Here is a 27444-nt window from a genome sequence, read left to right as displayed (position 1 = left end):
GTAGATATATATATTAGGGGTAGATAATACCCATCACCCACCCACCCATATATATAGATATATATATTAGGGGTAGATAACAATGTGCCACAGATTCCCTCCCACCCCCCATCAACCCTCAGTTTGTTCTCAGTTTTTATGATTCTCTTATGCTTTGGCTCTCTCCCTCTCTAGCCTCTTAAAAATCAGATCTTTTAGTATTTACAGATGATACCAAACATCTCTGTTTGCTTGCTTTTATGTTATGATAGCAAGTGTTATCACAAGCAACTCTGCTTAACACTGGAGAGGAAGGTCGCTTTAGAAAAATAGGGATGTGTAAATGCTTAGGTATCTCCCTCCTAAATAAAGAGAACAGAAAGCTACTCTGGAATGCCCTTTATTGATAAATGATGTTGCAGCTAAGGATTCTATTTTATAAACAGACCCAGACAAATACATTTTTTGTTTGCGTAATTTTCCAGGATTGAGGGGAAAAGCCCCATGTGTGTAAAAGATTCATCCAGATAGATCTGCAATTTGTGGGTCTGGAAACAGGGTTTTTAATGCCACAGTTAAACTCTCCACTGACAATACTTCTAGAGTAACATTTCTCATTCCTATTCTGAAGAAAGGAGGCACTTTTTTTTAACGTTTATTCATTTTGGGGACAGAGAGAGACAGAGCATGAATGGGGGAAGGTCAGAGAGAGAGGGAGACACAGAATCGGAAGCAGGCTCCAGGCTCTGAGCCATCAGCCCAGAGCCCGACGCGGGGCTTGAACTCACGGCCCGCGAGATCATGACCTGAGCCGAAGTCGGACGCCCAACGGACTGAGCCACCCAGGCGCCCCGAAAGGAGGCATTTTTAATCATAGGTACTCCAACTTGCTATTTGAATAGAGACACATTTTGAACTTTGCTGAAGATAGTCCAACATTTAAGACTTTAGGACAGAGGCACCTGGGTGGCGCAGTCGGTTAAGTGTCTGACTTCGGCTCAGGTCATGATCCCATGGTTCTGGGGTTCAAGCCCCACATCAGTCTCTGTGCTGACAGATCAGAGCCTGGAGCCTGCTTCGGATTCTGTGTCTCCCTCTCTCTCTGCCCCTTCCCTGCTCGCGCTTTCTCTCTTTCTCTAAAAAAAATTAATAAACACTTAAAAAGTTTTTTTAAAAGACTGGGAGAGAACTCAGTTTGAACATTCATGAGAAGTTTTCATTTTTTTGTGTATCATTTCTGTTTCTTCCAACAGTGTTCACACTGAGCTTGTGTTTTGTACCCAGTTTTTTTTTTTAATGTGGGCTAAGAAGAAAATAAAAGATTCTGTTGTCTTCTACTGTATAAGTAGATTTCAATGGCCTAGTTAAGCAGAAGACTGGAAGAAGTTTTTGTTTTTTTAAAATATTACACACACATTTCATCACATTATAAACATCAAACGTGGTGATTTCTCTCTTGTTATTCTCGATGTATATTAAACTAGTATTTTCATTTAAAATTAAGACTGCACCTACAGAATAGCATATCCAGAGAATGAAATCCATCTATAGGATTTTTCATGAGGTACAAACTTTGTGTTGCAACAGTTTACGTCGTATGATAAAACCTAGGATTTTCAATTTTGCTAATCCATTGTCACAAAAACAGTAACAATGAGACATCGGCAGCATTTCTGTGGTGCTTACTCGGTGCTAGGTGTAGTGTTACACATTCCACAAGTTCATGACTCATTTTTCACAATCACTATAATACCTAGAAAACTGGGGATTATTAAAACCAGGAAGCTGAGGATTAGGGTGGTTAATCACTTTTGAAACATTACATGCCTTTGTAAGTAACAGCAATAGTCTCCCACCATGTATTTTCTTTGATAGTGATTTAACAGTTATTTCTCGTATCATAAGACCCGAAGCAAAACTACTAACGTTAAAATGCAGTTCTCTTAATCCCTAATCCATGAGAGTTGTGGGTTGTATCTCTCATGGGGCAGTATAGCGTAGTAGCTAAGAGTGTGGGCTCCAGAGCCAGGACCTGGCTCAAAGGGTATGAATCCCAGCTCAATCATCGACACGCTGCCTGTCCCTGGCAAAGTTCCCTAACTTAATTGTGCTTCAGTTTCCTCAAATGTAAAACGGTGAAGATAATGGTATCTACTTCTTGGAATCGTGGTGGGGATTGAATGGTTAAATACTTGTAAAGCCCATAAAACAGAACTCGCCTTAGCAGACAATGACTAGGCATTAGCTACCATCATTTCTGTAACCTAAACCTGAGTTATTGAAGGCTCCAAGTGCATGAGCAGCTCAATGAAAATGGTACAGTGTCTGAATTTCTTCCCCCTGATGGGAAATGGCCGCTGATAAAGGGGTGTTCAGGAAACCTCCCAGTGAAGAAAACATGCTCAGGGAATTTGTGTGGTGGCCCGAGAGCAACTGTAGGTGGTCTTGGATGGGGCTCTGAGCTTAGTTGGCACCATTCCAGCCAAATATCAGTTCTCTTCACGTTGCGGTATTTATAATATATACTGGCTTGACGATACTTTCTTCATGGTGTATAGGCTGAGAATCTTCGTGGAAAATGGGGAAAGGATTTTTTCTTGAATTCTTCAGAGATCTGTGTTTCTGTGTTGCTGGCATTTCCCTAAAAGCAGAGGTTTATTATTTTTTTATTTTTTATTTTTAAAAATTTATATCCAAATTAGTTAGCATCTAGTGCAACAGTGATTTCAGGAGTAGATTCCTTAGTGCCCCTGACCCATTTAGCCCATCCCCTCTCCCACAGCCCCTCCCGTAACCCTCAGTTTGTTCTCCCTATTTATGAGTCTCTTCTGTTTTGTCCCCCTCCCTGTTTTTACATTATTTTTGTCTCCCTTCCCTTATGTTCCTCTGTTTTGTCTCTTAAAGTCCTCATATGAGTGAAGTCATATGATTTTTGTCTTTCTCTGACTGACTAATTTCACTTAACATCATACCCTCCAGTTCCACCCATGTAGTTGCAAATGGCAAGCTTTCATTCTTTTTGATTGCCGAGTAATACTCCATTGTATATACATATACCATATCTTTATCCATTCATCCACCGATGGACATTTGGGCTTTTTCCATTCTTTGGCTATTGTTCATAGTGCTGCTATAAACATGGGGTTGCTTGTGTCCCTTCAAAACAGCACACCTGTATCCCATGGTTAACTGCTTAGTAGTGTGATTGCTGGGTCATAGGGTAGATCTATTTTTAGTTTTTTAAGGAACCTCTGTACTGTTTTCCAGAGTGGCTGCACCAGCTTGCATTCCCACCAACAAAAAGCAGAGGTTTATTTTTTAAAAATTGTCAAAATGCTATTATGTACTAAGTTTTGTTTTAGGCACTTTATAGGTAGTAACTGATTTAATTCTCACAACAATCCTATGAGGTAGATACCGTGTTATGGCCATTTTATTGATGAGCTTAAAGCAACTTGTCCAAGGTTACCTAGGTCTTGAGTAACTAAACCAGGTTCTGGTTACACATAAGGATCTTGGAAGTTGCAACTCCATCCTAACAACAAGTAGCAGGTGGAATGGACCACTGTTGGAATTATCAGATTGAGACTTTGAAACAACTGGGGTCCATGCAGAAAATAGACTGAATGCCAGAACAGATGGACAATGTAGGCAGAGAGATGGCAATCCTTAGAATGAACCAAAATTAAATGCTAGGTATAATAAACACTATAGCAGAAATGAAGAATGCCTTTGATGGACTTATTTGTAGGCTGGCAGAGCTGAGAAAAGAATCTCTGAGCTAGAGGATGTATCAGTTGAATCCCCAAAAACTGAAAATCAAAGAGAACAAACACTGAAAAAAAATACAGCAGAACATCCAAAGACTGTGGAAATGTGGGACAACTACAAAAGACATCGTATACATATAATGGGAATACCAAAAGGAGAAAAAAAAAAGGGAGAAAGGAACAGAAGACATATTTGACAATGATAATGACAGAATTTTCCCCCATTTAATGTCAGACACCAAATCATAGATCCAGGAAGCTCAGAGAACATCAATCATGTAAACACCAAAAACTACACCTCAGCATATTACTTTTAAATTACAGAAAACCAAAGATAAAAAATCCCAAAAGAAGCCAGAAGGAAAAACTCCATATCTCCAGGGGAACAAAGATGAGAATTACATCTGACCTCTCCTTAGAAACCATGCAAGCAAAAAAAGAGTAGAGTGAAGTATTAAAAGAGTCGAGTGAGAAAAAAAGCACCCCCAGTCTGGAATTCTATACCCTGTGAAATTATCCTTTAAAACTGAAGGAGAAATAAAGACCTTCTCAGACAAACAAAAGTTGAGGGAATTTGTTGCCAATACCCCTTCTATATAAGAAATATTAATAAAGCAGTTCTTTACAGAGAAGAAAAATAATATAGGTCAGAAACTCAGATCTATATAAAGAAGGGAAGAGCATCAAAGAAATAAACAAAGTTGAAATAAAAATGTATTTTCCTTATTCTTAACTGATCTAACAGATATAATTTGCTCAAATTATAATAGCAACAATGTATTCGATTATACATATATATGCACACTTATGTGTGCTTGTATATAAATGAAATGATTATATATGGTTATTTGGTTGTCTCTCTATATTCTTTATCATCTCTTTCTGTAATAAACTGGTTATCCAGTAAATAAAATGTTTCTCTGAGTTCTGTGAGCCCCTTTAGCAAATTAATTGAACCCCAGGAAGGCGTTGTGGGAACCTCTGATTTTTATAAGTACAGATAACAACCTGGAGTTGCAGCTGGCATCTGAAGCCCAAGGAGGAGGTTTTTGGAACCTCCAGTCTGTAGCCTATTGGTCCAAATTCCAGGTAATAACCTGGCCTGTGACTGGCATCTGAAGGGCAGGTGCAAGGGTGGAGAAAGGGTATAATCTTGTAGGACTAAAAAGTCCAGGACTAACAAGTCCTGACAGGCTAACACTTAACCTGTATAATCTCATGCTATTTCTGGGTAGATAGTGTCAGAATTGAATTGAATTATAGGGCACCCAGATACTGTCCTGAATATCATTTATCGTTGTTTGAAACTTCCCTCCCCCACTCCCCATACACATACATATTAGACATTGGTACCAGAACCCCATAGCAAAGATGTCCTCTTTACCACCATGTTCAACATGATGCTGAAAATGCTTGCTAATACAATAAGTCAAGAAAAGGAAATTAAAGTTACATTTATCAGGACAGAAGACATAAAACTATCTTTTTTCTTGGATGCCATGATCATATGTATTGAAAATCCAAAAGAATCAACAGACAAACTATTAGAACTAATAAGCAATTATAGCAAAGTTGCAGGAGACAATATACAAAAGTTAATTGCTTTCCCATATACCAACAGTGAACGAGTGGAGTATAAGATTAGAAACACAATACCATTTACATTAGTATCCCCCCCAAATGAAATATTTAGGTATAAACTTAACAAATGATGTATAAGATCTGCATGAGGAAAGCTACAAAACTCTGATGAACAAAACCAAAGAACCAAGTAAATAGAGATTTTATGTTCATGGATAGGAAGATTCGATATTGTCAAGATGTCAGTTCTTCCCAACTTAACCTATACGTTCAATGTAGTCTCAGTAAAAATTCCAGCGAGTTATTTTATGGATATCAGTAAACTGATTCCAAAGTTTATGTGGAGAGTCAAAAGACCCAGAATCACCAGCACAGTATTCAAGGAGAATAACAAAATTCTTCAAAAGAGCAATGCTCCCCAACTGCAAGATTTATTGTAATGCCACAGTCGTCAGGGCGGTGTGGTATTGGTGAAAGAATAGACAAATAGATTGATGGAACAGAATAGAGAACCCAGAAATAGACCCTTTTAAATATAATCAACTGACCTTTGACAAAGAAGCAAAGGCAATATAAAGAAGCAAAGATAGACTCTTCAACAGATGGTGCTAAAACAGTTGGGACACCCACATGCAAAAAAAAAAAATCTAGACACAGATCTTATACAGTTCACAAAAATTTACTCAAATGAGTCACGGACCTAAGTGTAAAATGCAAGAGTATAAAACTACTGGAAGATAACATGGGAGGAAACCTGCTTGACCTTGGGGTATGGTGATGCCTATTTAGGTATCACACCAAAAAATACAACCCATGAGAGAAGATGAAAGTGTATGAAAAGAAGGTCCACATCATATGTCATCAGTGAAATGTAAATGAAAACAACACTGAACTACCACGACACTCATTCTGTCCAGAATCTGGAACACTGACACCACCACCGGTGTTGCTGGTGAGGATGCGAAGCAACAAGAACTCTCATTCGTTGTTGAGGGGGCAAAATGGTACAACACTTGGGAAAACACTTTGGTGGTTTCTTATAGAAAAAAGCAACAAAACAACATACTCTTACCATAAAATGTAGCAATTATCCTGCTTGATATTTGCCCAAATGATTTAAAAACTTATGTTCACACTAAAAACCTGCACATGGATGTTTACAATAGCTTTATTCATAACTGCTAAAACTTGAAGGCACCCAAGATGCCCTTTAGTAGGTAAATGGATACACTGTGGTACATCTAGGGACTGGAATATTATTCAGCACTCAAAAGGAATGAACTATGCAGCCATGAAAAGACATGGACAAACCATAAATTCATAGCACTAAGTGAACGAAGCCCATCTAAGAAGGCTACGTAATGTATAGTTTCAACTGTGTGACACTCTGGAAAAGGCAAGATGTGGAGAAAGGAAAAAGACCAGTGGTTGTTGGAGAGGAAGGAGAGGTAAATTGGCAGAACACAGAGGATTTTTAGGGTAGTGAAAATAATTTGTGTGACATTGTAATGATGTCTGCATATCATCATGCATTTGTCCAAACCAATAGAGTTTATAATGCCAAAAGTGAACCCTAAGGTAAACTACGGACTTTAGGTGATTATGATGTGTCCGTGTCCTTGATCCATGGTAAAAAAAAAAAAATACCATTTTGGTGAATGATATTAATAGTAGGGAAGGCTGTACATGAGTAGGAGTGAGGGTCATATGGGAAGTCTTTGTACCTTCCTCTCAATCTTATTGTAAAGCTAAAACTGCTCTAAAAAAACTAAAGTCTTTACAAAAAAAACAAAAACCTAAGCCAGAATTTGAACCAGTGCGTAAAGCAGCAGAGCCCCTACTCCTAATTACTATCCTGCTGGTAAGAATATATATCCCTTAGCATGCCTCCAGCTGCAAGGCTAGGAATGGCAGAAATAGCTTATTTGAAAAATATGCATGCTCTTTGTTTATTAACAGCACTCTTTGTCACGTAGCTGTGGTTTGACAGTATGTATTTCTTTTAAACAGACATTAATGCAGACTTTGCTGGATATCATAGAGATGGAAAGAAATGAAGAAAAGAGCCCCAACTATGGGCTTTTAATACTTTGGGCTTCTCTGTCCAATGCTGTCCCTGTAAGTATATTAGTAAAGTAAGGGTTACAGTTCTGTCTACTGCAATTTCAAGTTTTTTCCTTCGTTTTTCTTTCTGTTCTTTCTATTATGGGAAAGAGAAAAGACAGCAGTGGATCTGGTTGTGAGCTAGGAAAACAAAACTCACATGGCTAGTAAAATCTGATAAAACCACAGAGGAGGCAAAGCAGAGATCTCAAGTGAATTCTGCCCTCTGCAAGGCAGCTCGTCCCAGGCTAAGGGAAAAACTTGCACTTTGGGGTCAATTGTGACAACACTGCTTATGGAGCACTTTGTTTGTCAGGCAACATGCTTAGTATTAGCGCTTGAAATGAGTAGGCCTTGACTCTAACATTTTACTGGGGAGAGAGTAGGCAAATGGATAATTTGAGATAGAATTGGGCTGGAATCAAGATATCCCCCTCCAGAGCTGTGGAATCTCAAAGAGGTAACTTCAGCCCTCAGCCTCCATTTCCTTTTGGGGAATGAAGGGATAATACAGCTCCTGGTATGGTCCTAGGACTTGGGTACTTAATGAGTGGTGACTCTCATTTCTCTACAAGGTTGTTGCAAGGATTCAGTGAGATAAACCCCGCTGGTACCCGGTGAATATCAGTTTGTGTTAGGTGGCATCTATGTCCTGTAAGCTTCCCCATGAATGGAACTGGTGACCTTGGAACTCACAATACTTCTGAAGACAGCAGAGAATTTTTTATGTTTACTTACTCTGAGAGAGAGAGAGAGAAAACAAGCACAGAAGCCAGGGAGGGGCAGAGAGAGAGAGAGAGAGAGAGAGAGAGAGAGAGAATCCCAGGCAGGCTCCACACTGTCAGCACAGAGCCCAAAGCAGGACTCGAATCCTGAGGTCATGACCTGAGCCAAATCCAAGAGTTGGACACTTAACCGACTGAGCCAGCCAGGTGCGCCGAGAACAGAGACTTTTTAACTGTTTCTTTTTTATTTTTATTTTTTTTAGTATTTATTTATTTTTGAGCGAAAGAGGGACAGAACGCAAACAGGGGAGGGGCAGAGAGCAAGGAAGACGGAGATTCTAAAACAGGCTCCGGGCTCTGAGCTGTCAGCACAGAGCCCAACGTGGGGCTCGAACTCATGAACCGTGAGATCGTGACCTGAGCCGAATCAGATAGTTAACCTACTGAGCCACCCAGGCGCCCCTTTAACTGTTTCTTTTAAAGTTGTTATAAACTAGATCAAAGCCATGTGCTGTGTGCCACTTCATGTTTGATCCGCACCAGCTACCTGTGTCAGAAGATTCCACATTAGCTTAAGCTGCGCTTACATTATTTGAGAAATTAAAGAGTAACCTTTTTTATGCATCTGTCTTCTACTAAATGGGACTATTCAGCCCATCTCTAATGATACATGTAGCCATTTTTCTTTTTTTCTTCTAGCAAATAGAAATAAGATATTTTAAGTATTATTTATTTCTCCCTCCTCTGAATGAAGGCTTTCTAAGTACTGATAGTCTAGTTTCTTTTAACCTGTTGGAACACAGACTGGGTAAGAAGCGGAAATAGAAACACTGGCCTCTCTGCTCACATGTGTGTCAGTCTTACGTATTTCATCTGGAATGGGCAAATAAGAATCGTCTAATCCTTTCCTCTTCTTTATGTACCTCTGACATTATTCCCTGATTTCTCCTTAGACAGCGTTCTTGGATACCGAGTAAGCTACAGCAAAATTAAAAGGCAGACATCAGAACAGCTCCCAAAGCAGCAACAAAACAGCCACTCCTGTCACAGGATTAATTTTCAAGATCTCATTAGAGAGGTCCCCCAGAAAAAAGGGACACAAAGCTCCAATTGATCTGACTCAGGGGAAGTCAGTTCTTTGGAACGTGTTCCTGGCATTCATCTGAAAGGACTTAAATCATTAATTTCAGAAAGAAAGTGTCTGATGATTAGTGAAAGATCCGTCTTGCTGGCGCTTGTTGGCATCTCCAAGAGGCAGCTGGTGTGTGGACAGACACCCTCGAAAGGCTTCAGAGAGTCAGGCCCACTGCCAAATCCCCGTTCTGGGTGACAGTGAACCGATTGTTTAACCTCTCTGAGCCTCAGTATTCTCATCTATAGGATAGGATGAATGTGATCTACCTCATACGATAGTCGTGACGGTTGTATTTTTAAGACATGGCAAGTGGCTAACAGTCCCTGGCACAAAGAAGGTGCTCAATGAGTGTTAGCTTTCTTCTTTTATAAAAAGTAAGGCCATCCTTCCAGTCAATCATTACTTTCAATGGCCCATTAATTATAAGCTGGCTTGGTTCTCAAACCTGGACCAAATGCCCCAGGGTGGGAGTGGCCATGTTGCCTGGCTTCTGTGATGTCCCATAAGTGCCTAGACAATCACTGCAGGCCCTGCTGGAGGGACAGGAGGTGGGGCCTGTCCTTTCTTCTCTTCTCTCCCACTCTGTGCTCTGCCCATGGAAGGCCCATGGAAGTCAGACCTATCTGAAGGATAGGCTTGGGACAGGTCACTAGAAGGCTCCATTATGGTCAAGGTGACCTTTGGTGGACTGGCCCAAAATATTAACCATAATTTGTGAAATTATTCCTGTGGGGAAACCACTTCCCAATTCCAAGAAATTCCTTTCAAATGAACTTTTTAAGAACATTTTTCCAAAACTAATCTCACAGCTGACATTTTGTCTTGGATATCGACCGCTTCTCTGAAGCTCTTTCTAAATCCTTTTGGTAGTGACCACTACCCCCCACCCCACCCCATTTCACTTTCAACTCGCACAGCATGGGTTGTTGGCACCACACCTGGCTCCTTTTTCACCTGATTGTATTTCATATCCCCAACTAGACGTGTAAAGTTCTTTGGGCGGGAATGATGTCTTGTACATATTTGTGTTTACCATGATTGTAGAAGACTGACATGTTATGGAGACTCCCTCAATATTTATTAATCTTTTTTTGAATGGGGGAATAAATGCTGCTGAAGAACATACCCAATTCATCTTCTCTCTAACAGAGCTGGGCAGGGCTTTCCTCTTTGTCCATTGTCACCTTTGTTCTTACCTCTCCAGAAGCATTATAGTGGCTGCTTGTGAAGTTCAGTGAGCCAGGGCACCCTTTTTCTTTTTGCCCAGCCCTCACCATGGACTTCACCCCTTTGACAGAACTCTAATTGTCATTTTTGGGAGCAATGTTTAACTGAGAGTGCCAAGGTCTTGTGGTCACTTAGTCTTGTTTGTTGATTCAGTAATATATGTAAATTTCTTAGTTTCTTATTACTGTCCTTTTTTTTTTTTTTTTTTTTTTGAGAAAGAGAGAGAGGGGAAGGGTCAGAGAGAGAATCTTAAGTAGGCTTCATCCCATGACCATGAGATCATGACCTGAGCTGAATCAAGAATTGGATGCTCAACTGACTGAGCCACCCAGGCGCCCCTACTCTTTGCTGTCTTTTATGTGTCTTTTTCTTTTCTTTTTGAAAAAGTAATTGAGCTTTTTTTTTTTTTTACCAAATTTAAGTGATAAATAACATCATTGTACAGCCATTTATAATTTAGCTGATTTTCTTGTGTTTGTTATAAAAATAAATATTACCCAATTTTTGTGAATGTCTAAAACTCTAGGCACTATTTAGTGTAACTCTGAACCCCTCTTTTGTACAACTGAATGAAAGTCTATGTGCTATCACTAAGCTGTTTTTTCCCCTAATATTAACTCTGACCTTTTAGTCATTTATTGAATATTTATTTTTGAGAGAGAGAGAGAGAGTGTGCGCGAGTGTGTGCGCACAAGCAGGGGAGGGGCGGGGGGGGGGGGGGGGACAGAGGATCCAAAGTGGGTTCCATGCTGACAGCAGAGCGCCCAATGTGGGGCTTGAACTCATGAACCATGAGATCACGACCTGGGCCAAAGTCAGATGCTTAACTGACTTATCCGCCACCCAGGCGCCCCGTGAACTCTGACCCTTTAATAAATAAGATGAACTGAGGGTGGAGTGGTTATTAATTAAATCCAATAATTTGGCCCTTCCATCCATAGATAATAATAGAAGGAGCCCGAATGGGGAGACAGGAGAAGAGAGCTTTCTGGGCATGTTTCTTCTAGTGTAAATCGGCCTGGATGATCTCTAGGATAAGTCTTTTGTAATGTGGATAATGCCACGGAAAGAGGCTCTCCAGATGGCGGCGGCCTTTGTTCTCCCACTCACTTTGTTTTTGTACACAGTGCCATATTTACCCTCCCACAGACAGAGTTCCTGCCCCAGAGGGGAACACCATTGAGCAGTATCGAATTTGGCTTATTTGAGCGCTTCCTTCCGATAATTGCTCTTCCTTCTTTGACCACAGAGGGGAGTATTGGGATTATTTAAAGGTACTTAAAGTTACCTCACCAAAAAGACAAAAAAAACTTAAGTGTTTTAAATATTAAGTATTTTCTGAGTCTTTCAGGACTGATTTTCCTAGATGAAAGTTCTGTCACAATACATATTTACAGAAAGGATGAAAGGGTAACCCAAGCTTCTTTTAACGATTTTATGCAAGGTGACTGTGTAACCTAAAAATAGAAGCAAACACATCTACCCAAGTTAGTGGAAAGTTAATTTTTGAAATGTATGGCAGTATAACTTTGCCTTGTAATACCACAGTGAGGAAAGACATGAAATGATTTTCTTTGGTCTAGAGAGAGAATTTGCAGGCATGCTATGTTTGGTAACCTTCAGGTGTGAAAGAACCCTAGTTTTGATACTGAGTAACTCTCATCCTTTAGTTTATTGTATTTTAGGTATACTTTCCTAGGCTTATTGAAAATTACCATGTTTTCTTTGCAGAATATATGATTTGCTCCTTCATTTCTATTTCAAGGAAAGTAAATTTTAGAAAATGTTTTTGTCTGGATTAACATTCTTAAGTGTCATAATTCGTTGCTTCTGGATATTTATTGTATGCCTCTGTAATATCTTCTAATGTGAATTACTAAAAAAAAATCCTGCCTCATATTTTAGTAGAGATAGTTTAATCTGTATAAACAATATAGTTAAACTACCGTGACAGAATGAAATTATAGCTTTGGCTCTCAGAGACGGGTAACATCTCTGTTGTTCATAAAGTCTGTTTTCAAAAATGCTCTTCAGTGTGCTTTTAAGTTTAATTTAAACATTTTCCTGGCTTCTTTTCATGTTTACAGCTAATATTAAGTATGCTTTCACTCACTTTCAAAGAAGGTTGTATTGTTTGATACATGGATTTGTTGTTGTTGTTTTTATTTTTAAGGTTGCATTTTGGACACTTGGATTTGTCCTGTCTCATCCCAGTGTCCACAAGACCATTGTGGAAGGCATATCTTCTGTGTTTGGCACAGCAGGTACTAAACCTGAATTGAATTACACAGTTGAAGAGATATCTAATAAATACGCGCTTGTCACATGTCACGGGCAAACCTAAGTGCCCAGAATTTTATAGAAGTTGAACATAATCCAAAATTGAACACAGGATATAAACTGGTCAGGTAGATTCCTAGAATTTAATTACTGTCCAGGATTTTGGAGGTCATCTAGTGCAACCCCCTTACTTTCCAAATCATGAAATAAGTGCTAGAAAGATTGTGATTTGCTTAATTTTCCTACTTAAATGCAAGTATATATATACTTGCATATATATATATGTGTGTGTGTGTATGTATATATATTTATACTATGCATATATATACATTTATACTATGCATATGTATACTTGAATGCAAACATATATAGGCTTTTTCTTCAAATATGTGTATATCTTTATATTGTTTTCAAATATGCTACTCGCTAACATGCCTTTAAGTTTAACTTAAACATTTTCCTAGTTTCTTTTTTTTTATTTTTTTTATGAATATAATTTATTGTCGAATTGGCTTACATACAGCACCCAGGGCTCATCCCAACAAGTGCCCTCCTCAATGCCCATCACCCATTTGCTAGTTTCTTTTAATGTTAAGGGCTAATACTAAGTCCACTTTCATTCACTTTCAAAGAAGGTTGTATTGTTTGATACATGGGTTTTTTTTTTGTTTTTTTTTTAAGGTTGCATTTTGGACACTTGGATTTGTCCTTTCTCATCCCAGTGTGTATGTGTGTGTGTATGTGTGTGTGTACACACATACACACACACACACTATATGTATATGTATGGACACATATATATGTATATACACACATACATGCAGGCTTTTTCTTCAAGTCTCTTGGACCTTCAAACCTCTTGGCCCTTCAGTTGTTTTTGGAATTCAGGATTTTCCAGATTTTTGTAAAAAGTAATATGGTGCATATATTACATAACATAGATGTCAGGTAATGTTTTGTCACTAAAGGAGTTGTTTTAAAAGTTAGAGTTAGAGATTTGGGAGGGTTCGGACTGTAGATGGGGATTGCCACCTTGCACTTTTTAGTTCAGTTTGGGATGCTTGTCATCTGTTTTAAAAAGCAGAAATAAGCTTGAATGAAGAGAGCGCTCAACCCCTTGTTTATGTAGCATAATTTGACCTGTTTGGAAGTAGCATCTTTTAAAAAACCTCAATATGTCAAATTATGTATTCTGATATAAAAAGAATAATAAGTGACTTGGAAGAAAACAGTGTAATAATAGGACGAAAGTCTGATGCCAATAGATAGTCCCGCCCCCCACCCCCACCATTTCATGATTGCTGAAAATATTTTCTTTGAAATGTTTTCTTTATTTTCTGCTGCTTCTTGTTGAATTAAACCAAAAATCAAATTGGCTTGATCAACATGACTGTCCAGGCAATACTGTCTCTGAGCCTTGAGTATGAATAGCAGGTATCGGGGTTGGGTCTACAGATATGGTGAGGGTTAGAATCACTGAGCACCAACAATGCTAACAAGTTAGATTTTGGAGATACGTTAGTGAATACAAGACTACTTGCCCTTATGGGGCTTAGAGCTACAAAGTTAATGGAAATGTGCATGCCTGCACATCTACAAAGGATAAAAGGGAATGTGTCTTTGATTGTCTCATATTCACCTTTACTGTTTCCTCACTGGAGTCTTCTCCTGACTTAAGGTTCTCCAAAGTCATAATCTTTAGGATTTCTCCTCTGACAGAAAAATGTTCCTTCAAACAGCAGTACCAGTGTAATAGTTACATCTATCAATGTCTTCAGTTTATAAGACTCTTGCAGAATTGAAACAGTTTACCTAAAATATCAAATGTTCTTTGCTGTGTGTATATGGAACGATTCAGAATCCGTTTATGCATAAGATGTAGTAGCAGCCCAGGAATTTAGAGGTGAGAGGCCACTCACTCTTTGAAGGTTGATATCAAGGAGGATATCTATGTGTGACAATGAATTCTGTCAAAGAAAGCACATTAGAGTGCATGGAACAAGAATCTGACTCCTACGGCAGTTCTCACATTCTTAATGCTCTTCTCTGTTACAAGATCACCACTTCTTTCTTGGAGATGTCCTTAGTGACTTGGATGCCTCTCCACATCTCTGTGGCCTCAACACTCACCACTAGAGCCCATCCCAGGCATGATGGTCAACTTTCTTATAAAATAAGTCTCAGGGTAAAAGTCGCTATTGAATAATTGGTCCTTTGTATCTGGCTTCTTTCACTTGGCACAGTATTTTATTTTATATCATGTTATTTTACATTAATTGATTTTCAGATGTTAAACCACCCTTGCATTCCTGGGATAAAGCCTACTTAGGCATGTGTATAATACATATAACTTTTATGGATATAAAATATCCATAGTGTACAGATACATATATTTACATCCATATGACATTTGTAATTTTTATGTTGCTGGTTTCAGTTTGCTAGTATTTTATGAAGGTATTTTATATCTATATCAAAAAGGGATATTAATCTGTTGTTTTCTTTCCTTGTGATTTGTCTGGGTTTGATATCAGGACACTTCTGGCTTTATAGAATGACTTAAGAAGTATCCACTCCTCTTATGATTTTTCAAAGTGTTTGTGAAGGAGTGATGTTAATTCTTCTTTAACCATACGATAGATTTACCAGCAAGGTGATCTGGTGCGGAGATTTTCTTTGTGAGAAGTTTTTAATTAATTCAACCCCTCTACTTGCTATAGGTTTATTCAGATTGTATATTTCTTATTGTCTTTAATTGAAATAAAGCTGACACATAACATTATATTAGTTTTAGGTGCACAATATAATGATTTGATATACGCATGTATTATGAAACGATCACCACAATAAATTTAGTTAACACCCATTATCACACAGTTAATTTTTTTTCTTGTGATGCAGACTTTTAAGATCTGCTCTCTTACCGACTTTCAAATACATAACACACTGTCACGTATTTATTATACCATTGCTGTACATTCCATCCCCAGAAAAACGTGGGACACTTCACAAATGCGTGTTATCCTTGTTCCGGGGCCATGCTAGTCTTCTCTGTATTGTTCCAAATTTAGTATATGTGCTGCCAGAGTGAGCACTGTCTCTTTTTTCTTGAGTCAGTTTTGTGGTTTGTGTCTTTTTAAGGAATTTGTCCATTTCATCTAGGTTGTGTGACTGGTTACATTCATGTTATTGCCCGTAATCTTTGTTGTGTTCGTAAAACCACTCGGAAAGCATCTCCCTCTTTTGTCATTTTAGTGATTGTGTCCTCTTTCTTCTTGTCTTGGTCAGTGCAGCTAAAGGATTCTCAGTTTTGTTTTCAAAGAACTAACTTCTGGTTTTGTTGCTTTTATTTTCTCGTATTGCTTTTCTATTCACTACTTCTTTTATTTCTGTCCTGATCTTTACTATTTATAATTTATATCCCTTTATGTTGATAAAGGGATATTCTTTATTTTGTTCTTTAAACATAATTTTTCTTACAGTCTTTGAACACGTTTTAAAATATCTGATTTAAACTCTTTTTTTTTCTTTTTCTTTTTAATAAGTCCAACATCTGGTTTTCTTCAGGGATGGTTCCTACTGATTGCTTTTCCCCTTGTGTATGGCCTGTATTTTCTTGTTCCACGTACTTTTGCATATTTCCTGTTAAATGTCTTGTAATTTTGTGTTGATAATGGGACACTTTAAATAATACAATGTAGCAGCTCTGGAAATCAGATTCTCCTATCTCCTCAGGGTTTATTGTCACTGCTCCTTGTCACAGCTCTTGTTTGGGTGTTTCTTTATTGACTTTGGTTAACTAATTCTGTAAATTTTGCATTATCATGTGTGGCCACCTGTGTTTCTGCTTGGTTAGTTTAGTGTTCAACTAATAGCTGGATGAAGACTTCCTTACACTAAGAACCAATAAGACTCCTCGGTTTGCATGTTTTGGATTTCGTTTGCGTGTCGGATCATGCCTTCAACACTCCGCTAGGCAGTAGGCAGCTCTGCCTTCATGGTCACTTCCACTGGCACAGAGCCCCAAGGTCAGCCATGAGTCAGACCTTAGAGCCTTCTCAGGGCTTTCCGGAGCCTGAATAAAGCCCCAGGCATTTGTACTGTCCTTTATAAGCACACATTTCTATAGTCCCAGGAATACACTGGACCTCTGCAAAGCCCTAGGACATCTCATTCCCTAGCTCTTCATTTCACTCTTTTTGATTTGCCTGTTGTGTGTCCCAACTGTTGTCTATTGCCTCGGGGAGCTGCAAAGTCCATCATCTTTAAAGGTTTCCAACCAACACCCCAGGGGAAAAGACTTACTCCGCTGAGTAAGTTTCAAGTCCAGTCAGATAAAGATAGTCTTGTAAGTGGGACCTTTGTAGGGAACCCTCAGACAGGCCAAATAATGAGCATTCTCTAGGAATGAGGTTTTGAAGGAGTTCCAATATCATTCTGTCCCCTCTGATGGCTGTTGAGCTGCTGGTCTGCACTGTGATTGTAGGTGGTTGGTTTTTAAGGCTACCGTGGATCTATGGCGAGAGGGATGGGAATAGGGCACATTAAAATGTCATTAAGCTTGCTCTTCTTACCAAGATTTAGCCATTTTTCTTGGATAAAACCCCCCTGGGTTGCTGTAAGCTTTGGTTAATTTCCAAAGGTCTGAAAAAGTTGATTCTGGCGATTTTTATCAGATTTTTCATTGATTTTAAAGAGGGAGTGTTGGGAGTCCTTTACTCTGCCGCTTTTGCTGACATTACTCTGCACCAGAAGTTTTAAAATTTCTTTTAAGAAACCTTTCAAATTCATTGTTAACCCGTCATTCATCTATTTATTTAGCTGCTCTTCAACTCTGTTTTGAGGGTGTCAAGGCATTGTGTGAAAATATCAGGGCTATGAAGATGAGTAAACTGTGGTACGGGCTCTCAAGGAAGTTCGTGAATGAAGTGTACTTTATTAAAATGAAAACAGATTTGGAAGTATCCAGAAGATGTTAGGAAAGAACAAGGAATGTTTACATTGTTTCTTCGGAGGTGTGTACCTGTTGATGGATTCTGTAGGTTTTCTATGCTCAGAACTCTTTTCCTTGTTCTCATTCATGTTTTAGTAAGCTTGAATGTCATTTCCTCAGGTCTTTTCGGCTTGCCCTTTCTGAAGTCACTTTCTCTAACTCACTCTTAGTGATTTTGTGACTCACCTCACTATTTCCTTCATAAGAATGATTATTTTGTTTATTAGTCTATCTATCTATCTATCTATCTATCTATCAATCATCTTCTGCCTTTTTCATCAGAACATAGCCCCTCTAACAACAGGAACAATGTCTATCTTGGTCTCTGTGGTAGGTATCCCCAGCTGCCTAGAGCCAAAATTACTCAACAAATATTTTCTGAATAAATTTAATGAACAAGTATAAGAATATAATTTTTAATTTATTTTGATTTTTTAAAAATGTTTATTTTTGAGAGAGAAAGAAAGAGAGAGACAGAACGTGAGTGTGGGAGGGGCAGAGAGAGAGGGAGACACAGAATCTGAAGCAGACTCCAGGCTCTGAGCTGTCAGCACAGAGCCCGATGCGGGGCTCGAACCCACATACCGCGAGATCATGACCTCAGCCCAAGTCAGATGCTTAACCTACTGAGCCACCAGGCGCCCCTGTATAAGAATGTATTTTAAGAGATGAATGTCTTAGTTTAACTTTCATTGGCAGCTCTATCACCCATCCCAGTAGACAGTTTATATGAAATGAATATTTTATGTAAAGAAGCTTTTGATGAGTTTCTGCACTTGATTTTTGAGTTAGAAGAATGCTAGTGTCAGCTAATATCTGATCAGTACTTTGAGACACTGAGTAGTCTCAGGTCCAACTAACATTTCTCTAGGGTTTTGAACTCTGTGCAGAATCTTCTTACCTACGATTTTATTGTATCCATTGATCGTGGGTGAAATATGCATTATCAAATTATTAAGAATCTGATAAAGAATATTTTGCTTTGTTACAGAGTTTTTGGGCATTCCTGGAAATTAGTCATTTTGTTTTAAATTTTAATTGTTAGATCACCAGACATTATGTCAGTTGCCTGTCATAACCTCAAAAACTTAGTCCAAATGCAGGGGTCAGAATGCCTGGGTTCAAATCCAATCTGAGATACAAACTACTGGTTAATTCCTTACTCAGGTTACCAAATTCTTCTTCTTCTTCTTCTTCTTCTTCTTCTTCTTCTTCTTCTTCTTCTTCTTCTTCTTTTTTACTGTCTATTTACTTTTGAGAGAGAGAGAGAGAGAATGAGCAGGGGAGGGGCAGAGAGACAGGGAGACACAGAATCTGAAGCAGGCTCCAGGCTCTGAGCTGTCAGCACAGAGCACGATGTGGGGCTTGAACTGTCGAACTGTGAGATCATGACCTGAGCCAAAGTCGGATGCTCAACCGATTGAGCCACCCAGGCGCCCCACGTTACCAAATTCTTTAAGCCTGTTTCTTCTTTAGACAAATGGCAAAATAAGAGTGCCCACCTAATGGAGTTGTTAGGAGAATATGGCAAATATAAAGCAGACAGCACAATATTTGTCAAACTATAGTCGTTCTATGAATCTTAGCCATGACCAAAACTGATATAACCTGTATCAGTTGTATAAAATTTTACAATCTTGTCACATCATGATATTAGTGACTGTGATGACTCTGAGTTTTTCTACATTTAAGTATTAGCATTTCCTTTTAAAATGCCATAGTTTTCTTGAATGTTTACAGCAATAATTGAATTATTTTGTATCAGTTGGCCATCCCTTTAAAGGGACTGAATGCAGCAGAAATATATCATGAAGACATTTCTATCTAATATTATCCTAGAGGGTAGAAACAATAGTAACAATAATGGCTAACAGACCCAATTCCAATTGCTTTTTTTTTAATTTAAAAAGTTTCTTTAATGTTTTTTATTGTTTTTTTTTTTGTGACAGAGAGAGAGAAAGAGGGAGAGAGAATAAGAGCAGGGGACAGGCAGAGGGAGAGAGGGGAACAGAAGATCTGAAGCGGGCTCTGTGCTGACAGCAGCAGGCCCAATGTGGGGCTCGAACTCACAAACCGTGAGATCATGACCTGAGCTCAAGTCAGATGCTTAACCAGCTAAGCCACCCAGGTGCCCCTCAGTGTCAACTTTTTTATATCACTAACTCTTAATGCAAAGTCTGGGTTGGTAGATCTGATTGGCAAAGTCTTATTTTCACATCCTAGCTTCCAGGGAGGCAAGGGGAGCAAGAATCTAGCATTTTTCAGCTCTGTGATGGTAGGCAAGCTTCTGCTGAAACATGGGGTGCAGATATTGCATAGTCAAAACTAACACATATCGATATGTGTGTGTAAGTAATGGAATATGTATCTGTATATATATATGTGAGTATAGAAAATAAGCATATTTATTATATTACCATATAAATATATTTTTATAAATGCAAACACATTTCATAAATATAATATGTACCTTTATGTCTAAATATTTGTGTACATACACACATAACATCCCTTGACTATTCCCAGGTGAGGTGACCCCTTGCTAACAAAGTCCATGAAAGCAGACAAAGAACAGTTAAATCTTCTCACCTTTCTCATGTCACTTTGTACTTGTATAAACTATGAATTTTCAAAAACAGCGCAATAATTGACTGACACACCTTTGTGCTGCCCAAAGTCAAATGCTCATTTTTTTTTTAATTTTTTTTTTCAACGTTTATTTATTTTTGGGACAGAGAGAGACAGAGCATGAACGGGGGAGGGGCAGAGAGAGAGGGAGACACAGAATCAGAAACAGGCTCCAGGCTCCGAGCCATCAGCCCAGAGCCCGACGCGGGGCTCGAACTCACGGACCGCGAGACCATGACCTGGATGAAGTCGGACGCTTAACCGACTGCGCCACCCAGGCGCCCCTCATTTTTTTTTTATTAAAAGTTTTTTTTAGCTTATTTCAAGAGAGAGAGGGAGAAAGAGAGTGGGCAGGGTAAGGGCAGAGAGAGAAGGGGGAGAGAATCCCAAGCAGGCTCCACACTCTCAGTACAGATCCTGATGCGGGGCTCAAACTCATGAACCGTGAGATCATGACGTGGGCCGAGATGAAGAGTCAGACACTTAACTGACTGAGCCACCCAGGCACCCCTAATCTTCTTCATCCTGTGTATCTAAAAATTCACACACTTGTAGTTCAACCAAACTTTGTGTGTTTTGATAAAGAAAGAGGAGCTTTTGTCTTTGTTTTTTTCTGAATCTCTTCCCCTTCCTAAAGGGTTTTATCTATTCTCAATATAATGAACATTGCTCTTTGTACCCATAGAACTGTTCTAAGAAGAAAATAAAGTTATTCATATTTTTACTTTAACATTAAACTACATATTATGCCATATTTGATTTTATTAAAGTATTTACATTTTAATTTGTATGTCATTCCATTAACCCACCATTTTGGTTTACTTTTCTTTTTATTTTAGTTAAAATGTAGGACTACATGTTTGTTTAGGTGCTTCTTGCATTTTTAGCTTCATTGTGCTTTGTATTCTCTAGATAACTACTAAAGGACTATAGGATCACAGAAGATTCACCAACACAGCATAAATACTCACATTTATGAGCAACTGACCAAAAGCAAGTTCAGGCACTCACATTTGGGACCTGTTTAGGCTATTAAAAAGCAATTTTCTTTTCCAATTTTGGACTCCCACGGTGAGGGTCTGCCCACCAGGAGAGGGTCATTCTATCTTAAAAACAAAACCCATAAAAATGCAGTTGAAATCTTTAGCTGGTTGTATTGGCCCTTTCTACCCTTCTTTTTTTTAAAATTTTTTTAAAACTTTTATTCATTTTTGAGAGAGAAACAGAGCACAAATGGAGGAGGGGCAGGGAAAGAGGGAGACACAGAATCTGAAGCAGGCTCCAGGCTCTAAGCTGTCAGCACAGACCCCGATGCAGGGCTCAAACCCATGAACTGTGAGATCATGACCTGAGCCAAGTCGGTTGCTTAACCAACTGAGCCACCCAAGCACCCCATCTACCTATTCTTTTTAATGTAAGGGAGCATTAACACTTTTTTTTTTTTTTGCATTCAGTTTTACTGTGCATTTATTTAAAGGAAAAATTAATAAAACTTAAAAAAAATTTTTTTAATGCTTATTTATTTTTGAGACAGAGAGAGAGAGAGGGAGAGTGAGTGCCAGTGGGTGAGGGACAGAGAGAGAGAGGGAAACACAGAATCTGAAGCAGGCTCCAGGCTCTGAGCTGTCAGCACAGAGCCTGACGTGGGGCTCGAACCCACAAGCTGTGAGATCATGACCTGAGCCAAAGTCAGACGCTCAACTGACTGAGCCACCCAGGCGCCCCAATAAAATTTTTATGTTAATATACAAGGAACCAGATTAGTAATAGAAATGCACCTACATAGAAATGATCCCTGTCTTACATGAAGTTATTGTTTGTGTATTGTGAAAGATACATTACCAGATTTTCATGGGATTAGAGTCACGAAATTGACTTACAAGTTTCAATCTGGTCGCTCACCAGTTGTGTGACTTTGGATATAAGAGAAAATTTACTCAGAAACAACCAGTAATGTTTTTTTATTCCCTTGTGTTCTGATTTAGCAGCAATCCTGACTGGGGATGCATGGTCACTGACATTGTCCAAGTGGCCAGATGCTCTATTACATGGTGACGTTGACTCATGTGGCTACACTCACCATACACTGGTCAGAAAAGGTTCTGTCTCTGCCCCTAATTATAAACAAGTATAAAAATTAGCAGTGTGATGAATGAAGTTCAGAACCTGTGGTGATGTTCTAGGCAAAATCCATATTGTTTGTATTATTACAAATAGTTCGTTGGTTTTACTTCATTGCATTTAAACATTTTCATTTATTCTTGAAACCCCATCTGTACACTTCTTAGCTATATTATAATATGTGTACAATTTTCCTCCGCTTGAGTATGTCTCCATACCATCTTGCCAACCAATAACAACATTCTTGGAGGACTCCATCATGACATATTAAAGACCCAAGTCCCTCCAGCTAACTGAAGAAGCTCACTCTCATTACCCTTCTGCAACCTGCCAGGGCTCAATGGCTGATAGCCAAAGTTGTGTCTGTGATAGATTCTTGGCCCTTTGTTGCCCAAAATATTGAGAAAAAAAGGTCAAGTAGCAGAACCAAGGTCACTTCAATGGAGTCATGAGCAGAGGTAAGTTATTTAATTAAAAAAATTTTTTTCTCCACTTCCACTGGTTGCTTGAGAATATGTACTTAATATAGAGGTTTTGGAGGCTGTAACTTATCATACAGAAAATTTCTTGCATAGCCTTGTTTTCCTTTGCTAGTCCAACTTTTTAAATACTAGAATGGCAGGCTCCATGCTCAGTATGAAGCCTGCTTAAGATTCTCTCTCTCTCCCTCTCTCTCTCTCTCTCTCTCTCTCTCCGTCTGCCCTTCTCAAAAATAAAAATAAATTTAAAAAAACAGTGGGGCACATGTATTGATTTTGGGTTGGCTCAGATCATGATCCCAGGGTGGAGGGATTGAGCCCCACATTGAGCTCTGTGCTGAGTGTGGAGCCTGCTTAAGATTCTCTCTCTCTCTCTCTCTCTCTCTCTCCCTCTCTGCCCCTCTCCCCTGATCACATTCTCTCTCTAAAAGTTGTTTAAAAAATTAAATAAATAAATACTGGAATGGACCCAGCAAACATTCAGTTAATGCTGGAATTTCTCACAAACTACTTGTCATTCATCAACCTTGAAGAACATACATAGATTACCTAAGAAAGTGTTTATTAATGCAGGATATTCCATCTAGAACTGTTCTAGTCCACTCTGAATATATAATTTTGTTATCCTCTTTTTCCTTTGACCTTAAAGACCAAGATGGTGTCACTTTAGAACTCAAAACTTGTTACTTTCCAATCCACTAACTTAGCTGTAAAGATCAGGGTGAAACTTGAACATAAGATTTTTGGCCCACGATAGATTGGATACATTTCCAATGGATTCCAATGGATACATTTCCGGGTGGATACATTTCCTCCTACATTTTCTGCCTCTAATACCTGATTGCATATCTTCTGGTGCTCTAAATCAGGAGATTTTGTGTGAAATCACTCTCTCTTTTATTGCCTAGCTTCAACAGGCTGAAAGAGATAGCTATAGATCATTTGATATCCTGTTCAAATTTACAAGCTTGGAGATAGGTCCCACTCAGGCGCTTCTCATTTTATGAAGTGTTTCATGTCTCACTTGGTGGGCACTGTTCATCCGCTTTACTTATCCTCTACATTTCTCATTCTGACAAAGTTCTTTTTTCCATGTGTTCCGTTAGAGAATTATTCAGGCATTTGGATGATCTTCCTCTCCCTTTAGCAAACACTGAGGTAAAGGCCTTAAGATTGGGTTGACATCTCTCCAGAGAACACCATCTAAAAATTCATAGTCATTATTGGGGCGCCTGGGTGGCGCAGTCGGTTAAGCGTCCGACTTCAGCCAGGTCACGATCTCGCGGTCCGTGAGTTCGAGCCCCGCGTCAGGCTCTGGGCTGATGGCTCGGAGCCTGGAGCCTGTTTCCGATTCTGTGTCTCCCTCTCTCTCTGCCCCTCCCCCGTTCATGCTCTGTCTCTCTCTGTCCCAAAAATAAATAAAAAAACGTTGAAAAAAAAAATTTTTTAAATTCATAGTCATTATGTAGAGTTTTTAAATAAAGGGCATTTCTAGGTCAAAATATATTTAACATTTTATAATCTACCTACTGTTGTCTTGTGTACTTAATCTCTCTCTCTTTTATTTATTATCCATTGGACTATGTCCTTTATTCCTTGAAAAAGATACTGTAATTATAAAGCAGGCTTCATTTTATATTCCAGTAAGTAGGGAAACTGATAACCTCTTTGCAATATATGAAAGAGATATTTCTGAAAATAACACAAAATACTGTTTTTTTTTTTTTTTCAGAGGAGAATCTTATATAGTTGACTTGGTATAGTGACCTTAAGCTTTTCTCAAAATGATAGAATGAGATTTGGGATATTTTTATATGTGCATGTAATGGAAGAAAGGGTGGGGAGCATCAGTCCCTTAGTTATCAACTCCTGATCTTACATTCACTAATAATAACCTGTTCTAAGCAACCTTGCATTCATTCGTTGGTATCTTTCTCAATCCATTGTCATCACTGCCTCTTTTTAACATACCCAGTCTATGGTTATGAATGTCGAACTGAATGAAGCCACTGAGCAGAGGCTACTTCCAAAAGATTATTGCTTACAATATTTCAATAGACGTCAAGCAGAGTACCGTGCACCGGTCATTGATCCCAGAGGAGGACTCTAAATGCTTCTGCAGCTTGGTATCAGAGTCTTTAGGAAAAACACAAAGCAGTAAAGCGCTGGATGGAACACACTCCCCTTACATACAGAAGAGACCGAGCAGTGGGTCTCTCCCTAGCTTATCCCTCTTGTGCCTCAGTGGAAGGAACCGGGGCCCTCTCCCCTTGGAAGACAGATAAAACAGTGGGGGCGGCCAGGTGTCAGATGGTGCACATGCTTTAAGTAGAGACAAAGGAACTTTCACTGTGCCTGCCACAAAGAAGGATACTCCCACACGAGGTGATAAGACCAGCACAGGCTGTATGGGCTCTTTATTCTTGGTAAGGAGTAATCCAAGCCCAAGGCCCATTCTTACACAGCTGAGTTGGAGTCCAAGGACTGGGCGCATGAGACTGACTTTCCCAATGATAGGAACGTGCCTCTTTGATAATAAAATTTTATCCTAGATCCTTCAGATGCCAAAAAGTCATGTCTACCGCTAGAAAAGTCACAAGAACCAGACCTGGAAGGTCTGAAATGACTGAGGGGTTTGGAAAAAGCTGGTGGCTAGAAGGGGTGAGTGAAGCCATGGTTTGCCAGCCTCCAGCGACAACCCCTGAAGCCCCTAGTGCCCATATTCACAGAATCTGTGGACAATCTCTCAGCTTCGTCTTTGCTTTCCCATCTGTATCCACTTTTCTCATCTGTATTCACTGCCAGTGCCTTAAACTGCTTTTTTTTTTTAGGCCTTCCTATTCATTTTATATCTGTCCTTCCTGTTCATTTAACTGGCATTTGTCTTGCATAAAGAAATTGGGTTAGGACATGACCTATATAGAGGAATTAATAACATTTTATAAAAATATACTTTAAACAAAACAACCTAAATAAAGAAAAAAAGCACACATGTTCCTGGACAGAAAGGTTTAATATCATGAAAATGCCAACCCTTTTCAAGTTAATATATATTTAATCAATTTTAATGAGAATTCCAATGGATTTGGAGCGGGGTAACTAAATGACTTAAATATGTTTTGAATAACAAGTGTAAATAAAAATAACAATTACTGGAAATATAAATTAGTAAGGCCAGTTTTGTCCTACCTCATTTTAAAACTTATTTATAAAGCCGCTATAACAAAAGAGGACACAGTTGGGATACAATTGATTGGCATAACCCTTATTTGTTTACCTTTTGCCTACAAAAAAGCAAATTCACAATCTTTTCTTTCAAGACTAAAAGAAATATAGGAAAAGGATCATTTTAAAAATTCTCTTTCACATTCTTTTTTTTTTTTTTTTTTTTTAATTTTTTTTTTTTCAACGTTTATTTATTTTTTTGGGGACAGAGAGAGACAGAGCATGAACAGGGGAGGGGCAGAGAGAGAGAGGGAGACACAGAATCGGAAACAGGCTCCAGGCTCTGAGCCATCAGCCCAGAGCCCGACGCGGGGCTCGAACTCCCGGACCGTGAGATCGTGACCTGGCTGAAGTCGGACGCTCAACCGACTGCGCCACCCAGGCGCCCCCTCTTGCACATTCTTGAAGCAAAAGTTTTTAAACCATCAACGTTTGCAATGAATTAATATTCTAGAAACCCTCAGTCCTTGGAGACACTATACCTATAAAGAATTTATAGAAAACAGCAGTGAACTAAAAGCCCTTAACTTTGTAGGCTACTATGTACTTCATAGTCTTTCATCTACCATCACCTCACTCTTGAATTTTCTGCCAATTTACAATCTTTTCTCACAAAGTTTTGTCTCACAGAACATGTATAATAAGGCACATGTGTAATGTACATGGACAGTCATGAAGTTAATATTTTGTAAGGAAAAAAGACCCAAAGACTATATCTTTTTTTCTTTATTAAAGAAATATTGAAGGCGCGCCTGGGTGGCGCAGTCGGTTAAGCGTCCGACTTCAGCCAGGTCACGATCTCGCGGTCAGTGAGTTCGAGCCCCGCATCAGGCTCTGAGCTGATGGCTCAGAGCCTGGAGCCTGTTTCCGATTCTGTGTCTCCCTCTCTCTCTGCCCCTCCCCCATTCATGCTCTGTCTCTCTCTGTCCCAAAAATAAATCAAAAACGTTGAAAAAAAATTTTAAAGAAATATTGGAGAGAGAACACAGAATACCTACTTTTTAAATCGTGTTTTTGAAGGATTTCAACACAATAAGCTTATAGTTTCCTTGATATGTTATAGTTGCTTGTTATGTTTGAAATACAAGCTTTGTATTTTCAAAAAGGGTCCAGATATCTTATCTTTTGCATATATTTTCTTGCCTCAGGAGCTTCCCTGAGTGGACCTCCTTCTCTCAGCCTGTTCCTCATATTCCAG

The 27444-nt window shown here is 39.0% G+C and overlaps 1 protein-coding gene and 1 non-coding gene across 2 annotated transcripts in view; one reads left to right on the top strand and one right to left on the bottom strand.

The window, feature by feature from the left end:
* LOC122489590 (24-hydroxycholesterol 7-alpha-hydroxylase) overlaps positions 1–27444 on the top strand; it is a 94928-nt gene that overhangs the window by 20939 nt on the left and 46545 nt on the right. Inside the window, exons 6-7 of the mRNA XM_043591588.1 lie at positions 7341–7448; positions 12694–12784. Of these exons, the coding sequence (XP_043447523.1) occupies positions 7341–7448; positions 12694–12784 (199 nt within the window). The remainder of the gene's footprint in view (positions 1–7340; positions 7449–12693; positions 12785–27444) is intronic.
* LOC122490639 lies at positions 15791–15895 on the bottom strand. Its single transcript, XR_006299184.1, has one exon. It is a non-coding gene; the product is annotated as a U6 spliceosomal RNA (small nuclear RNA).

Source organism: Prionailurus bengalensis, chromosome B2 (assembly GCF_016509475.1).
Source record: "Prionailurus bengalensis isolate Pbe53 chromosome B2, Fcat_Pben_1.1_paternal_pri, whole genome shotgun sequence".
NCBI lineage: Eukaryota > Metazoa > Chordata > Mammalia > Carnivora > Felidae > Prionailurus > Prionailurus bengalensis.
This window is presented reverse-complemented; position numbering and strand designations above follow the sequence as displayed.